At 43.4% G+C, this 17,210-nt stretch overlaps 1 protein-coding gene across 1 annotated transcript; it reads right to left on the bottom strand.

Annotated features, from left to right (window-relative positions):
* Positions 1-850: 850 nt before the first annotated feature.
* LOC120026483 (divergent protein kinase domain 1B-like) lies at positions 851-15,234 on the bottom strand. Its single transcript, XM_038971356.1, has 7 exons — positions 15,110-15,234; positions 11,206-11,340; positions 9,188-9,295; positions 8,917-9,093; positions 2,220-2,446; positions 1,859-2,000; positions 851-1,427 (listed from the first exon to the last, which is right to left on the bottom strand). The coding sequence occupies exons 1-7, from the start codon at positions 15,176-15,178 to the stop codon at positions 984-986; spliced, it is 1,302 nt and encodes a 433-aa protein (XP_038827284.1). The 5' UTR covers positions 15,179-15,234; the 3' UTR covers positions 851-983.
* Between the last annotated feature and the right edge of the window lie 1,976 nt (positions 15,235-17,210).

The raw sequence follows: 17,210 nt of genomic DNA, 5'->3' as shown, positions 1-17,210 counted from the left end.
TTGGATGCATGTTTATTGTTTATTTGGATGCATCATAGCAATGAGCTAATGAGGTGCAATATCGCCTGGTATGTCAGACAGACAGCAAGGTTTATACAAGTCTCCGCTGTTAACTAAATGTCTAGATACCTTTTTGTAGTGGATCAAATTTATAAACATCCTGGCTGGGCTGATGAGACAGTGGATTGCGTAATCAGATGGAACAGTAAATAGTCATTTTAATGTAATAATTTAGCTGGTGGTACCTTGTGGAATAGACACTGGCTGGAATGCGGTTTTAACCAATCAGCATTCAGGATTAGACCAGCCTGTTGTATAATTCCTAAAATACCGAGACTTCTATTTTTTTAGTCTAGAAAAATTGCCATAGTTTGGAGTGCTGTATATATTTTTTTTTCATCTGAGTAATATAGTTTGGTTATGATCTATCACAAAAGCTCAAGTGATCCCTCCATATTTCCATCTCATTTGACCTTGTCTGATGGATCATTCACACAGATAAAATAGTAGTTTTTCCACATACTGTTACATCACTCCCATATTTTCATGGCATTACACCTCTACATTGACGTTCCCTGATAGAAGTTATACACTTAATAACTACTCTTTAAAGCAGAATACTGTACAGTTAATTATCAGTACATAGGCAAGGCCCTGAGAATACACCAGACAGTTTCCTCCTTCACAAAATAAAGAATCCTTCCATAAAAATAAACTGCCTTTACTTTTAAATCATAACCCATTTGATTTTCATTCATTTTCACTTTCAGTCAGTGATTTACTAGTCTGTTTTACTCAAGCTTTTGGCATGTCTTGTAACTGCCCCGAAAAAGTAGGGTAGGAGGGGAAGTACCTCTAGGGTAAATAAAATCTTACTGGACAACTTCGGATTGTCCATTTGTTTCAATCCATTTTCCTTTATTTGGTGTCAAATGAATACGACCCAGGCCTACATATGTCTCCCAGCAGCTCTTCTGTGGTCCTCAGGAGTACTGTGTGTTGGAGATGGTCTTCCACAGCAGGGTTTTCAGGTTGTTGAGAACCAGCGAGTGGTGCACCTCCATCTGGCTAGCCAGGCCACTGAGCGTCACACAGGTACGGAGCTGCTTCTCCAGGTCTATGCGGAGGTCCTGGGGCGCCCCGGACACCAGATAGTCCTGTAGCATCACACACACCTTGGCCAGGTTGGGCTGGACCACCTCTGTGTTACATTGCTTCACCAGTCGATCGCAGGTGGCAGTGCAGTCACGCCCGAAGGTGCAGTCAGCGTTGGTCTCGCAGCGACGTCCCCGCAGGAACCTGCGGACCGCCATCTCGGACGCCACGCTGCGCAGGTCTGCCATCTTGCAGTCATACCTGAAGTTGTACCCCACGTGGCGCGGGCTGGCGTCACACATCAGGAAGCTGCCGTAGGCCCCGTGGAACACCTGTTGTAATTGATGGGGTACAGATGTTTAGTGTATAGATCATTATAAAATCAGACAACTACTTTCTATTCCCAATGATTATAAATTGTCTGTCCTCTGTCTAAGCTTGATGTGTTTTATGTATTCACAGAGCCGCAACCAGTGGCCAAAAGGTCATATTAGCATGGGCAGTACCCTTGGGCTTCCATCATTTTAATTTAGCCAACTAGGGGGAAACTTCCAATTTCATTGGCTGATCCCTCCTGGTGACCCTTTTGGAGTCATGTTCAACCAGGTCATCAGGAGGGATCAGCCAATCGTGAAGAAAATTGACTACTTTAAAATGGAGATGGCCTCAATGGCACTGCCCATGCTGTCACAGACGCTATAATGGCACAGATACAAAGATGAGTCCTCTATCTCTATGGCTCCTCCCATAATCTTATCTTTACCTCCTCTATGAACTCCAGCAGGCCGATGGTGATGCGGGCCCTCCGGGGCCACGCCGGGGCCAGCCACTGGTTCAGGCTGGAGCTCAGGGCCTCTGGGACTAATGCCTGCAGGTAGCTGGGGACCTCCAACCTATAGAGGGAGCTGTAGATTGAATGTAATATTATTTCTGGGTAAAAAAAATAATACATACATTTAATCCCATAGAATATAATTTGAAACCAATATACACCAAATCAAACCACACATCCAAGACACAAATGTTTGCAGTGGCATTTCTTGAAAATTACAAGTACAAAACCAATTAAAATCAGCCAGTAGTCATTCTTTAATTAAAACCCTTATTTCCAAAGTGGTCCTCACCTGTGGCCCACGCGCTCAGTCACGTACAGGTCCCCGCAGAAGCCCAGCAGTTTGGGGGTATGCTCCTTCTCCTGCAGGGCTACCATCAGAAGGAACTCGTTGATCTGGAGGAGAGCCCACACAGACTTGGCTTCCGCCAGGGACACCTTGCGGTCCTTGTTGACATCGGCCAGGGTGATGAGACGACCCACCAAGGTGGTGAGAGAAGGTTGCTCTCCCAGGTTAGACTGCAGGGAGGACAGAGAGAAGACGAAGTGAGGAACTGATATGTACAGGTGACCTCGATGTTCAAACCTTGCAAGCGAATATTACAGTTTTTGTCCACTAAGCAACGGCGTAAATATCAGCCAGCTAAGACTAGAAGAACAGTTTAAATATACACTTCATGGACAGTTTATTAGGTACACCCATCTACACTGAAATATAAAAAACGCAACATGCAACAATTTCAAAGATTTACTGAGTTACTGAGTTACAGTTCATATGGAAAGGCCTAATCTATCGATTTCACATGACTGGAAATACAGATATGCATCTGTTGGTCACAGATCGGTTGGGATTTGGTAATTGGATCCCCATTAGCCATGGCAAAAGTATCAGCTACTCTTCCTGGGGTCCACATGAAACATGACATAATACAGAACATTATTAGTCAAGGACTGAAATGCAGTGCATTCGGAAAGTATTCAGACCCCTTGACTTTTTCCACATTTTGATACGTTACAGCCTTATTTTAAAATTGATAAAAATGTGTTTTTCATCTCATCAACCTACACAAAATACCCTATAATGACAAAGCAAAAACAGGTTTTTAGGAATTTTTGAAAATGTATATAAAAAGAAAAACTGATATCACATTTACATAAGTATTCAGACCATTTACTCTATTTTGTTGAAGCACCTTTGGCAGCAATTACAACCTCACGTCTTCTTGGGTATGACGCTACAAACTTGGCACACCTGTATTTGTGGAATTTCTCCCATTCTTCTCTGCAGATCCTCTCAAGCTCTGTCAGGTTGGATGGGGATCGTCACTGCACAGCTATTTTCAGATTTCGCCAGAGATATTTGATTGGGTTCAAGTCCGGGCTCTGGCTGGGCCACTCAAAGGCATTCAGAGACTTGTCCCGAAGCCACTCCTGCATTGTGTTGGCTGTGTGCTTAGGGTCGTTGTCCTGTCCCCAGTCTGAGGCCCTGAGTGCTCTAGAGAAGTTTTTCATCAAGGATCTCACTGTACTTTGTTCCGTTCATATTTCCCTCGTCTTCCAGTCCCTGCCGCGGCAAAACATCCCCACTGCATGATACTGCCACCACCATACTTCACCGTAGGGATGGTGCCAGGTTTCCTCCAGATGTGACGCTTGACATTCAGGCAAAAATAATTCAGTCTTGATTTCATCAGACCAGAGAATCTAGTTTATCATGGTCTGAGAGTCTTTTAGGTGCCTTTTGGCACTCTCAAAGTGGAATGTTGTGCTTTTTACTAAAGAGTGGCTTCCGTCTGGCCACTCTATCATAAAGGCCAGATTGGTGGAGTGCTGCAGAGGTGGTTGTCCTTCTGGAAGGTGCTCCCATCTCCACAGAGGAACTCTCTAGCTCTGTTAGAGTGACTATTGGGTTCTTGGCGGTTCCAAACGTCTTTCATTTAAGAATGATAGAGACCACTGTGTTCTTGGGGACCATCAATGCTGCAGAATTTTTTTAGTACCCTTTCCCAGATCTGTGCCTCGACACAATCCTGTCTCATCTCTCTATGGACAATTCCTTCAACCTCATGGCTTGTTTTTTTTCTGACATGCACTGTCAACTGTGGGACCTTATATAGACAGGTGTGTGCCTTTCCAAATCATGTCCAATGAATTGAATTTACCACAGGTGGACTCTAATCAAGTTGTAGAAACATCTCAAGGATGATCAATGGAAAAAGGATGTACCTGAGCTCAATTTTGAGTCTCATAGCAAAGGGTCTGAATACTATTGTAAATAAGCTATTTCTGTTTTTATTATTAATACATTTGCAAAAATGTAAAAAAATTAATGTTTTCGCTTTGTCATTATGGGGTATTTTAATCCATTTTAGAACAATGCTGTAACGCAACAAAATGTGGTAAAAAGGAAGGGGTGCACTGTACATTTAAAATGTCACACACAGCCTACATATCAGTACATACACACAATATCTAGATCTCATACATAGTACAGTGCAAATTACACTACAAGATATATAAAAAACATATTTGCCACACATCACCACAGCTGGGCAGTAGTCCAGGTGCAAAATAAAATAGGGCCTGTAGGACGATGTCAAGAAGGCAGAGCAGCAACCTATCATGGACAGACCTCTTCCCATTTTAGCAGCCATTGAGTGCATATGTTTTGACCATGACAGCTTACCATCTCGGGTTACACCCAGCAGTTGTCTCCTTAACTTGCTCAATAGCCACATTATTCAATAATATATCTAAACAAGGTTTAGAGTTGCGTACGTGATTTGTACAAAAGATTATGCTTTTAGTTTGAGATATTTAGCACAGGCCTATTGCAAGTTACCCACTCTAAAACTGAAGCGTCTGAGTAATTTATTTTACTGTTGCAGCCGACATGTATATTGTTGAGTCATCAGCGTACATTGACACACAGGCTTTATTCAAGGTAAGTGGAAGTTCATATGTAAAAACAATAATGGCCTAAGCCGGCTGCCCTACGGTAGCGTCCCTATAAGCACACTGAAAGTCTGTTGCGAATTTGTTTTCTGTAAGCTATAAAAACAAAGAGAGTCGCACACTATATATATATATATATACACACAATGGGGCAAAAAAAGTATTTAGTCAGCCACCAATTGTGCAAGTTCTCCCACTTAAAAAGATGAGAGAGGCCTGTAATTTTCATCATAGGTACACTTCAACTATGACAGACAAAATGAGAAAAAAAAAATCCAGAAAATCACATTGTAGGATTTTTAATGAATTTATTTGCAAATTATGGTGGAAAATAAGTATTTGGTCACCTACAAACAAGCAAGATTTCTGGCTCTCACAGACCTGTAACTTCTTCTTTAAGAGGCTCCTCTGTCCTCCACTCGTTACCTGTATTAATGGCACCTGTTTGAACTTGTTATCAGTATAAAAGACACCTGTCCACAACCTCAAACAGTCACACTCCAAACTCCACTATGGCCAAGACCAAAGAGCTGTCAAAGGACACCAGAAACAAAATTGTTGACCTGCACCAGGCTGGGAAGACTGAATCTGTAATAGGTAAGCAGCTTGGTTTGAAGAAATCAACTGTGGGAGCAATTATTAGGAAATGGAAGACATACAAGACCACTGATTCTCCCTCGATCTGGGGCTACACGCAAGATCTCACCCCGTGGGGTCAAAATGATCACAAGAACGGTGAGCAAAAATCCCAGAACCACACAGGGGGACCTAGTGAATGACCTGCAGAGAGCTGGGACCAAAGTAACAAAGCCTACCATCAGTAACACACTACGCCGCCAGGGACTCAAATCCTGCAGTGCCAGACGTGTCCCACTGCTTAAGCCAGTACATGTCCAGGCCCGTCTGAAGTTTGCTAGAGAGCATTTGGATGATCCAGAAGAAGATTGGGAGAATGTCATATGGTCAGATGAAACCAAAATAGAACTTTTTGGTAAAAACTCAATTGTTTGGAGGACAAAGAATGCTGAGTTGCATCCAAAGAACACCATACCTACTGTGAAGCATGGGGGTGGAAACATCATGCTTTGGGGCTGTTTTTCTGCAAAGGGACCAGGACGACTGATCCGTGTAAAGGACAGAATGAATGGGGCCATGTATCGTGAGATTTTGAGTGAAAACCTCCTTCCATCAGCAAGGGCATTGAAGATGAAACGTGGCTGGGTCTTTCAGCATGACAATGATCCCAAACTCCCTGCCCGGGCAACGAAGGAGTGGCTTCGTAAGAAGCATTTCAAGGTCCTGGAGTGGCCTAGCCAGTCTCCAGATCTCAACCCCATAGAAAATCTTTGGAGGGAGTTGAAAGTCTGTGTTGCCCAGCAACAGCCCCAAAACATCACTGCTCTAGAGGAGATCTGCATGGAGGAATGGGCCAAAATACCAGCAACAGTGTGTGAAAACCTTGTGAAGACTTACAGAAAACGTTTGACCTCTGTCATTGCCAACAAAGGGTATATAACAAAGTATTGAGAAACTTTTGTTATTGACCAAATACTTATTTTCCACCATAATTTGCAAATAAATTCATTAAAAATCCTACAATGTGATTTTCTGGATTTTTTTTTCTCATTTTGTCTGTCATAGTTGAAGTGTACCTATGATGAAAATTACAGGCCTCTCTCATCTTTTTAAGTGGGAGAACTTGCACAATTGGTGGCTGACTAAATACTTTTTTGCCCCACTGTACACACACACACACAGTTGAAGTCGGAAGTTTACATACACTTAGGTTGGAGTCATTAAAATTCATTTTTCAACCAATCCACAAATTTCTTGTTAACAAACTATAGTTTTGGCAAGTCGGTTAGGACATCTACTTTGTGCATGGCACAAGTAATTTTTCCAACAATGGTTTGCAGACATTATTTCACTGTATCACAATTCCAGTGGGTCAGAAGTTTACATACAGTAAGTTGAATGTGCCTTTAAACAGCTTGGAAAATTCCAGAAAATGATGTCATGGCTATAGAAGCTTCTGATAGGCTAATTGACATAATTTGAGTCAATTGGAGGTGTACCTGTGGATGTATTTTAAGGCCTACCTTCTAACTCAGTGCCTCTTTGGTTGACATTATTGGAAAATCTAAAGAAATTAGCCAAGACCTCAGAATTTTTTTTGTAGAACTCCACAAGTCTGGTTCATCCTTGGGAGCAATTTCCAAATGCCTGAAGGTACCACGTTCATCTGTACAAGCAATAGTACGCAAGTATAAACACCATGGGACCACGCAGCCGTCATACTGCTCAGGAAGGAGACGCGTTCTGTGTCGAGTGCATTGTCATGCTGAAACAGGAAAGGGCCTTCCCCAAACTGTTGCCACAAAGTTGGAAGCACAGAATCATCTAGAATGCCATTGTATGGTGTTGTTTTAAGATTTCCCTTCACTGGAACTAAGGGGCCTAGACCGAACCATGACAAACAGCCCCAGACCATTATTCCTCCTCCACCAAACTTTACAGTTGGCACTATGCATTGGGGCAGGTAGCGTTATCCTGGCATCCACTAAACCCAGATTTGTCCGTCGGGTTGCCAGATGGTGAAGCTTGATTCATCACTCCAGAGAACGCGTTTCCACTGCTCACCTTGCTTTTCTGGTTGGCTGGCAAGTTTCACTATCCAATTATCTCAGCTCTACAGGAGTGCAAATTTCACCATGGCAAGGACTAGCCTAGGCAGCTGATGTGATAGGAACATAGGAGTTATTAGAATGTGGCAAATATTAGTAAATTATTGCATGCTGGCTTTCGCAGGCTACCTGAGACATGAAACAGATAGGTGGGAGGGCATACAAATGTCAGCAATGTATTAATGTGAAATTTGCCTGAATGGATAATGGTAACACTTCAACCACTACATTTGTATTAGACACTGGGTTTTCTGAAAAAGTGTTTAGGTGTGAATTCATTACATCCAGCAGTTTTTAAATCGACTCGATAGTTCAATGGAAACGCAACCTAACAGACGATTGTTACATCTATTTTCTATTCAAATGTTCTACATGTCGACAAAAAAAAAAATCACTGGACAAGTTAATGGAAACATAGCTAATGTCTGTAGGAGCAAACCATTTTCATGAATGGGGTGGTGTACCTAATAAACTGGCCACTGAGTGTATATAATGCTATTTAAAGAAAGAAAAAAATAGACAACCAAAAACAGTTCACTTTTCAGTTCAGTTAGTCGTACACACCATAATAAAAACGAGACTGTGTTCAATGATTGAAATGTGCTAGATTTCTTCCATATAACGTATTCCCTTCCCCACTCTCAGCCCATCTCTATATGGCTGAGAGTGGAGCCATTGTACTGACAATGACGTGTAGGGTTATATTTGGCACGGGGCTCCAGCCCCTAACCTCTCTCTGCCTCTCCCTCCCTCTCTCCCCCTACCGCCTCGTTCCATCACACACTCTATCCTCTATCTCTATCTCCCTCCTCTCTGATTGAAGGGTTGAGTTAAATTGCATTTCAAATGTGCATGCCTGTAACACTGCCTGTACTGCCTGACATCATCAAAAAGCACCAGTTCCCTATAGATGGGTTAGCTGCCAACGTCACGAAAACGATGTGCGCTTCCATGGGGCAGATGTCATCCTGTTGTTGTGTTTCTGGATGGTCAGATTGCTAGCAAGAATGACAAGAAACTGCCATGTGGGGAATCGTAAGTGGCTTGTTTCAGCTTGTTATTGATACTATGTTTTGACTGATTTCATGTTAATGCTAATATGGTTCAAATTCACTAGCTAGCTAACTAACGATTTAATTGAAAGACAAGTGCTCATTGTACAAATGTATTTAAGTTTTCAATAAACATTGGAGACTAAATATAGCTTCTATCTTAGCCAACCCTGTCTGTTTTCCCCATAGTTACGCACGCCTCGGTTTTGTTGCTAAACAACCAACATGTCTATTATGGAAAGCTCTTCTATCTAATCTAACTGTGAGGACTGACAGGAAGTGAAATGGGCAACCAGACCTTGAGAAAGCTGTGCAACATCTCTCTGAACTCATCCATGGAGGTCCCGCGGGTGGGCTTGTCAAACAGGGTAATTTCCTGTCTCAGTACAGAGTCAGGAGCTCCGTCCCCCTTCAGAGGCTCTTCTAGACCACACTTTATCACCACAGGCCTGTCCTTCCACAGACCACTGTACACCTAGAACCACAGATAAATACACATTACATAGAGACAGAGTAGATAGAGTGTGTGTGCGTGGGTATTACCTGATGTGTGTGTATGTGTTACCTACTTGGTGTGTGGAAGAGGTGGACATGCATCGCTGCAGAGTCAGGCTCCTCTCCTCACACAGGGCCTTGCAGGACGACCCTGAGATAATGCCTCTCCTGTAGTGGTCACACTGAGACAGACAGGAAACAGAAAATACGTCATCACATTATCAACAGGAAGAGGATCCAAGGATCCTACAATATAGCAGGTTAAGAGAACTTAGCAGGTTAGGTGAATTAGGTAAAGGTTAGGAAACGGGTTAGCTAAAAAAAAAGTACAGCTTTTGTCAAATTGTCAAAGGTGAATAATTGTATCTCTTCTGGCCATTACCATCTCTTCCTCATATGTACTATGCCCTAAATCCCAGGTGGAGATACCCACCTGCACGCAAACCATAGTTTTTTTTATACTGTAGATAACAATGGTGAGGATTTTCCAGTTTCCACACAGATGTCAACTTATTTTCACCCCCTGTGAGATGGCTTATGTGTTCATACACATGTATCGGTTATATTTGGTCCACCCAGGGCACTATGTAGCGATATACCCCAACCCCCCAAAAATATCTGGAAAAGACTGTTTGCAGAAGCAGAAAGGAGAAGTAAAGTCATTGCATAAATTAGCATGTGTGAGATTATCTTGCTTAGGAAACATCCAGGCAAAACATCCAGGCAGCACGCCAGCCTGTAGCTAAAGCCACTGCTCCAGTAGCTAGTGCCACAGTGAGATGAGATCCACCCAAACAGTTTCACTCTTGCAAAACAAAATTGACAAATAAAGACTATAGGCTGTGACCTCCTTCTCCACAGTATAGCAGTTGCTATGGTACTATGACTTCATTTTGGCCACTTTGGTTGCGAGCCAACCAATTTAAGGCCCAGTCGTCCTTAATGTCGCACTAATGTGCAAATTAGCCTAGCGGGACACACACAACAATGACACCACTCTTCTCTCACTCCTTCCTTCTCTCTTTTACACTCTCCATCCCGCTATCTCCTCTCTCCATGTTCCCCCTTTCCAGACACTGTTTTCCCTGTTTGTATGTCCTGAGACTGACAGCCTGCCTCTCCCTCTCACAGCACAAGGAAGAGTAGGGCACGATAGTACTGCCTTATTCATCACAATAACACTATACATAGATAAAGACACCAAAACAGGACCACCTCAGGCTGGCCATTCATCTTTACCCTCCCCAGATCCCAGATCATTCCCAGATCAACAACGTCAGCACAGTCATTTCCCTCGTCACATACGTCACATATTTTACATTTCAGGTTGAATATATTCAGAAGTAAAGGATCAAGAGAGGATCAAGAGAGATCAAGGATCAAGATATCCTTTACTTCTGAATATGTGTGTGCTGACTGCTGAGCAACAAACACTCCCACTTTCAGAGTATAAATGTAATATTTCACAGGGATCTCGCCCTTGCTGCTTATATTCAACCTGAAATGTAAAATATGTGACGTATGTGACGAGGGAAATGACTGTGCTGACGTTGTTGATCTGGGAATGATTGGTTACTTCTCATCACTGTTTATCACAGGGAACAATGCTAAAGAAAATTAGAGTAGAGTCACTTCTCCTGTGGCCTGGCTATCATTAAATGGCACCCTATTCCCTATTTAGTGCACAACTTTTGGACAGAGCCTGAGTAAATAAGATGCCATTTTGGATGCAGCATCTCTGTTACATCACTGATTTCTCATCCAGTGTTACTCTTATCAGGTATTCTGTTAATTACTTTTTCCTGGTCCAAATTTGCTACTGTATTATAAGAGGAACCATCCTGCACTCAGCAGTCACTGACACAAAATACAGATTACCCTTTTTCTCATTCACTCCTTCCATCTGTCCATTTCCAGACCTTAGTGTTCCATCTTCCACCCACAGCTTGCCCACAAGGTGTTGTGGGCTAAAGCACACCTGCCCCCTCCCTCACAGTCCCTTTATATTGTCTTCCAATCCCTTACTCCCACGCTCTCGCTTTCTCCTTCCTTCGTAAGAGGTGTCAGCGTGTTCACGCTGTTTCATACTTACGATGACCATGTGGCAGACGTGTCCTCGGCAGAGCTCTGAGTAGGAGGCGTACTGCATGTAGAGGACCCAGCTGGCTACCAGGATCCCCAGCCAGGCCAGCAGCAGGTACTTCACCTTTAACGCCGGGAGACGACTCTACACAGGAGAGGAGAAGATTACACATTGACCAAAGTCCACAGTCCTACAGAAATGTGTCTTCTGCTTTATCCCAAACAATACACACATACTGAGGAAGAGAGGGGTTTTTGGCCAGAAAGACACTGAGAAATCTAAGCAATAATTATAATATGGTCTTGTGGAAGACATTTTTATCCAAGGCGAAATACAGAACTATCAGCATGGCCATTGCGGGGAAGAAAACACACAACACTGATTTGGCCAGCAGCATGTTCTACTCAATGATCCATTGGAACCTGTATTTATGTAAGGACAGACGCTGGGAGATGAGAAGCAAGTACAGGGAGTCAACATTTCATAAATATCTGACATGAAACAAACAAGGACAGCATCTGAACAGGGGAAACAACAACAATAATGCTGACACGGAGATCAAACCGAGGAACAGACAGATATGGAGGGAAAAATCAAAGTAATGGAGTCCAGGTGAGTCCAAAGAAGGAGCAGATGCGCTTCCAGGCCTTTAGATGGCTCGAGAGGTTTTCTTGCCTCGGTTGGCTCGGCAGGCTCCCGCGCCTCAGCCGGCTCGTCAGGCTCCCGCGCCTCAGCCGGCTCGTCAGGCTCCCGCGCCTCAGCCGGCTCCCGCGCCTCAGCCGGCTCCCGCGCCTCAGCCGGCTCCCGCGCCTCAGCCGGCTCGTCAGGCTCCCACGCACGCCTCAGCGGGATTGTCAGGCTCCCACGCACGCCTCAGCGGGATTGTCAGGCTCCCACGCCTCAGCGGGATCGTCAGGCTTTCACACCTCATCCGGCTCGTCAGGCTCCCCCGCCTCAGCCAGCTCGTCAGGCTTCCATGCCTCAGCCGGCTCCCATGGCTTGGCCGGCCCGTCAGGCTCACCCAGGTGGGACGCCGGGTGGCTCTCCTAGAGGGGGTGGGGTACTGTCACACCTGTTCCCTCTCCTCCTGCCTGGCGCTCGAGGACGCCAGGCTGCCCATTATTACGCACACCTGTCACCCATTATTACGCACACCTGTCACCAAGCCTGATGAGCAAGCTAAGGCATCTCCGGTTCCGTCGGCAACGGCACCCGGACCCGACGTCACCAATCAAAACTAAAAAACTAAAAGGAAACTCCCTGATGCTTCCAATATGGGTGTCAGCATTCTGTAAAGACAGACGCTGAGAGACGAGAAGCAAGTACAGGGAGTGAACATTTAATAAATATCTGACATGAAACAAACAAGGACAGCGTCTGAACAGGGGAAACATAATGACAATAAATGCTGACACAGGGATCAAACCGAGGAACAGACAGATATAGGAGGGGCAATCAACAAAGTAATGGAGTCCAGGTGAGTCCAAAGAAGCGCAGATGTGTGTAACGATGGTGACAGGTGTGCGTAATGATGGGCAGCCTGGCACCCTCGAGCGCCAGGGAGGGGGAGCAGGAACAGGTGTGACAATTTACTGTTGGCTGTAGTGCCATATCAGAGGGGCATCTACAAAGTTACATTTTTAACAGATGCCCTCTTGTTGAACTCTCTAATGTGCAAAGAAATATGCAGTCTTGCCATTCCTGGCACCTTTCTTTTACTCCTCAAACGTTCATCGAGTGTAAGGTTTGGTTGGCATTTTGTATTATGCTGTACACAAACCTGAGAAAATTCATTTAGTATGTTATGTTATGTTTCGTATGGCATGTATTAATTTGTGATGTCCATCCCCCATTTCATATGATATATTACGAATTACAATTTGTATTATATGTTACGAATTTGAAAAACGTACAATATTTTATGAATTTGCAAAATGTACAATATGTCACAAATTTGCAAAATGTAAGATATGTTACGAATTCTAGCTAGGTGGCTAACGTTACCTAGGGGTTAGGGTTAAGTTTAGGAGTTAGATTAAAGGGTTAAGGTTAGGGGAAGGGTAAGATAAAAGGGTTAAGGTTAGGGGAAGGGTTAGCAAACATGCTAAGTAGTTGCAAAGTAGCTCAAAAGTAGTAAGTAGTTGAAAATGTGCTAAAATGCTAAAGTTGTCCGTGATGATATTTGAACTCACAACCTTTGGATTGCTAAACATTCACGTTACACGCCAACCCAGTCACACCGACCAGCCACCCTCCTTCATTTTTGTCTTAAGTAACCATCTGTCTTATGTAACCATACCAAACATAATATATCATACTAAATGGAGTGTCCAGAATTTATACTGAACACAAATATAAACGCAACATGCAACAACTTAAAAGATTTTACTGAGTTACAGTTCATATAAGGAAATCAGTCAATTTAAATAAATTCATTAGGCCCAGATATGCATCTGTTGTTCAGATAGCTTAAAAAACAGTAAGGGCATGGATCAGAAGACCAGTCAGTATCTGGTGTGATCACCATTTGCCTCATGCAGCGCGACACACCTCCTTCGCATAGAGTTGATCAGTCTGTTGATTCTGGCCTGTGGAATGTTGTTCCACTCCTCTTCAATGGCTGTGCAAAGTTGCTGGATATTGGCGGGAAATAGAACATGCTGTCATACATGTCGATCCAGAGCATGCCAAACCTGCTCAATGGGTGACATGTCTTGTGAGTATGCAGGCCATGGAAGAACTGGGACATTTTCAGCTTCCAGGAAGAGTGTACATACAGATCCTTGCAACATGGGGCCGTGCATTATTATACTGAAACATGAGGTGATGGCAGCCGATGAATGGCAAGACAATGGGCCTCAGGATCTTGTCATGGTATCTCTGTGCATTCAAATTGCCATCAATTAAATGCAATTGTGTTCGATGTCTGTAGCTTATGCCTACCTATACCATAACACCACCGCCACCATGGGGAACTCTGTACACAAAATTGACGTCTGCAAACTGCTAACCCACACGACGCCATACACATGATTGTAAGGCCGGTTGAACGTACTGCCAAATTTTCTAAAATGAAGTTGAAGGCGGCCTATGGTATAGAAATGAAAATTCAATTCTCTGGCAACAGCTCTGGTGGACATTCCTGCAGTCAGCATGCCAATTGCACGCTACCTCCAAACTTGAGACATCTGTGGCATTGTGTTGCGTGACAAAACTGCACATTTTCCCCAGCACAAGGTGTAACGATCCTGCTGTTTAATCAGCTTCTTGATATGCCACACCTGTCAGGTGGATGGATGCTCTTGGCGAAGGAGAAATGCTCACTAACTGGGATGTAAACACATTTGTGCACAAAAGTTGAGATAAAATAAGGTTTTTGTGCATATGGAACATTTCTGGGATCTTTAATGGACCAACAATTTACATGTTGCGTTTATATTTTTGTTCAGTGTACGTACAGAATAATATGCAAAGCTCTGAGACCAGATTGCAAATGAATATGAATAATCACTTTTAATACATAAGTACGTGCAGAACCCATACTCTGGGGGTAGTAAATTGTCTCGATTTTCATGCAACTTGCCAAGCCATCATTCACAGTTTCAGGGCCTTCACTGCAGCCAAAACTGAAAGGCTTGTGTATTCAAGAAATGAATACCACGGATGTATATCACTCAAATCTTTCCAACATTGATATTGAATAGCACCCCAGTGTCCACAAGGCAAATAGCCTGGTGTCAACTTTGTGCAGACAAAATAAAATCAATACAATGGTTTATTGTGTTATTACCTAATTAGAAGTCTATGGTTTAGCAATTTACTAACAAATAGAGAGAGAGAATACTCTTATTTGTAACGATCTGATGGCATATAGGGCACAAAAACGCAGCCAAATCTCAGCTAGTGGTCCCACCTGCAGCCCCTTCGACATAGGGCAAAACAGCACCAGGTGCACAAGCCTCCGTAAACCTCTGGGCATCATAAGCGATTCCGTTAGTAGAAAGCGCTCGGGCTGGAACGGCAAATCACTGAACCTTATTCCCGTCGAGACACATCCATGGGACCAGCATCTCCAGTCTGAGCACACTAAACTGACGTCACCTGTTCAATTTTGGCATTCAATTTTGTGCGCATTTATCGTTCGAGATTTGCATGTGGAGAAAAGATCCTTTATGAAAATAAAAGACCAAATCTAAACAGTCCAGAGCGACAGTGAGTCAGGTCAGCGAGAAAGTGGGCATCGTTTCATAATCCAATTTCACACACAAACAACGCCATTCGTTTTGCAGAAAATCATAGCCTATCCTTAGCTTTCAGCCGTCATTGGGGAAAAATACAAAGTGGAGCTATATTCCCTTCACAACATGCAGACTGACATTCTGAGCACATGTTTTCAGCTGCCTAGGCACAATCGGTTAGGATATTAATGTTGACTGAAAAATCCTGTCCGACTCCTCCGTTTCAAAAAATACATTATTGAATACGCTACTAGTCTACCCCTTCTGACTAAACGAATGAACTCTCGTAACAGCAAGAGCCAATGTATGCCTGACCTGAAAATGTGGTCGGTGCCACTAAATGGATGGTGTGACGCAATCGCGGAGCATCCGGAGGAGGCAGGTCAAATTGAGCTCTGTACAACATCGCCAGCTCTGTACAACATCGCCGTACGCCTCTCAAACGTTGTAACAATGGGGAGGGCTCGGTATAGCTCCGCATTGACATGATTGGTTGACGGTCGGGAAGTCCTGTATGAACACAAACTCACTTCCTTGACAACTTCCTTCACAACCTGACCTCTGCAGAGGCCATATCGCCGTAGATTGACCATGTAGCGCCTTTAACAGCCAGCTTTGCAGTGACTCATGAGAGTGCTATTTTAAAAGGGCAAGTTGCAGGTCTCAAGCCACCGGTATTCTGCCAGCAGGACAAATGATGACGTCACGTTCGTATGGTAATAAGGAAACCTTTAAAATAAAAGCCCCTATTTCAAAACAATGCAAAGTGGATAACTCATTCAAAATATATTGCATTTGTATCAATGGCCACTTGTATTGTGCAACAAGAAAAGGCAATAAATCATTTAAGAGAATTTTTTTTTTTATATGTTTTTAGAAACTTGTTCTACCTGTCTCAGCTAAAGTGGTGTGGAAAATAATAATAATAAAGTAGGGTCTCTACTAACCTAATATTTGTAGTTTTGGAGGTGGACCATGTAGTACATATCCAGCTTATCCAGCAGCACTTCATTCTCCACCCCCTCCAAAACTCCACCCCCTTCATTCTCCACCCCCTCCATAGCCCCCAATGCAATACACTGTAATAGACTATACATTGGAAACATCACTGATACATCACTTGGGCCAAGCTTCCTGCCATCCAGGACCTCTATATCAAGCGGTGTCAGAGGAAGGCCCTAAAAAGTGTCAGACTCCAGCCACCGTAGTCATAGACTGTTCTCTCTGCTACCGCACGGCAAGAGGTACCGGAACGACAATTCGAGGTCCAAAAGGCTTCTTAACAGCTTCTACCCCCAAGCCATAAGACTCCTGAAGAGCTAATCAACGGGCTACCCAGACCCCTCTTTTACGCTGCTGCTCTGTTTATAGTCTATGCATAGTCACTTCAATTCTACCTACATGGACATATTACCTCGACTAACTGATGCCCCCGCATACTGACTCTGGACTGGTACCCTCTGTATATAGCCTGGCTTGTTATTTACTGCTGCTGTTTAATTATTTGTTACTTTTATTTTTTTAAATGTACTGAACACTTAAAAAAAATAAATAATAATAATCTTCTTAAAGCATTGTTGGTTAAGGGCTTGTAAGCAAGCATTTCACTGTAAGCTCTACACCTGTTGTATTTGGCGCATGTGACAAATACAATTAGCTTTGATTTGTGTTGTACTACTGAATGAAACTGTGAAGATATGCACTCAGACCAGCCTTTGTGATTGAACTTACGTTAATTACATTACTTTAGTTGGCTGCTTTGACCAAAACGTGAAT

The sequence above is a fragment of the Salvelinus namaycush genome, chromosome 31 (assembly GCF_016432855.1).
Source record: "Salvelinus namaycush isolate Seneca chromosome 31, SaNama_1.0, whole genome shotgun sequence".
Taxonomy (NCBI): Eukaryota; Metazoa; Chordata; class Actinopteri; order Salmoniformes; family Salmonidae; genus Salvelinus; species Salvelinus namaycush.
This window is presented reverse-complemented; position numbering and strand designations above follow the sequence as displayed.

What these genes read in the sequence shown, in the direction of transcription:
- LOC120026483 (XM_038971356.1), bottom strand. Translation starts at nt 15,178, where the DNA reads ATGATGCCCAGAGGTTTACGGAGGCTTGTGCACCTGGTGCTGTTTTGC. An exon ending in TGTTGCACAGCTTTCTCAAG is followed by an intron (nt 2,447 to 8,916) that starts GTCTGGTTGCCC and finishes TCCTCCCTGCAG; the next exon opens with TCTAACCTGGGAGAGCAACC. An exon ending in ACTGAGCGCGTGGGCCACAG is followed by an intron (nt 2,001 to 2,219) that starts GTGAGGACCACT and finishes TTCAATCTACAG; the next exon opens with CTCCCTCTATAGGTTGGAGG.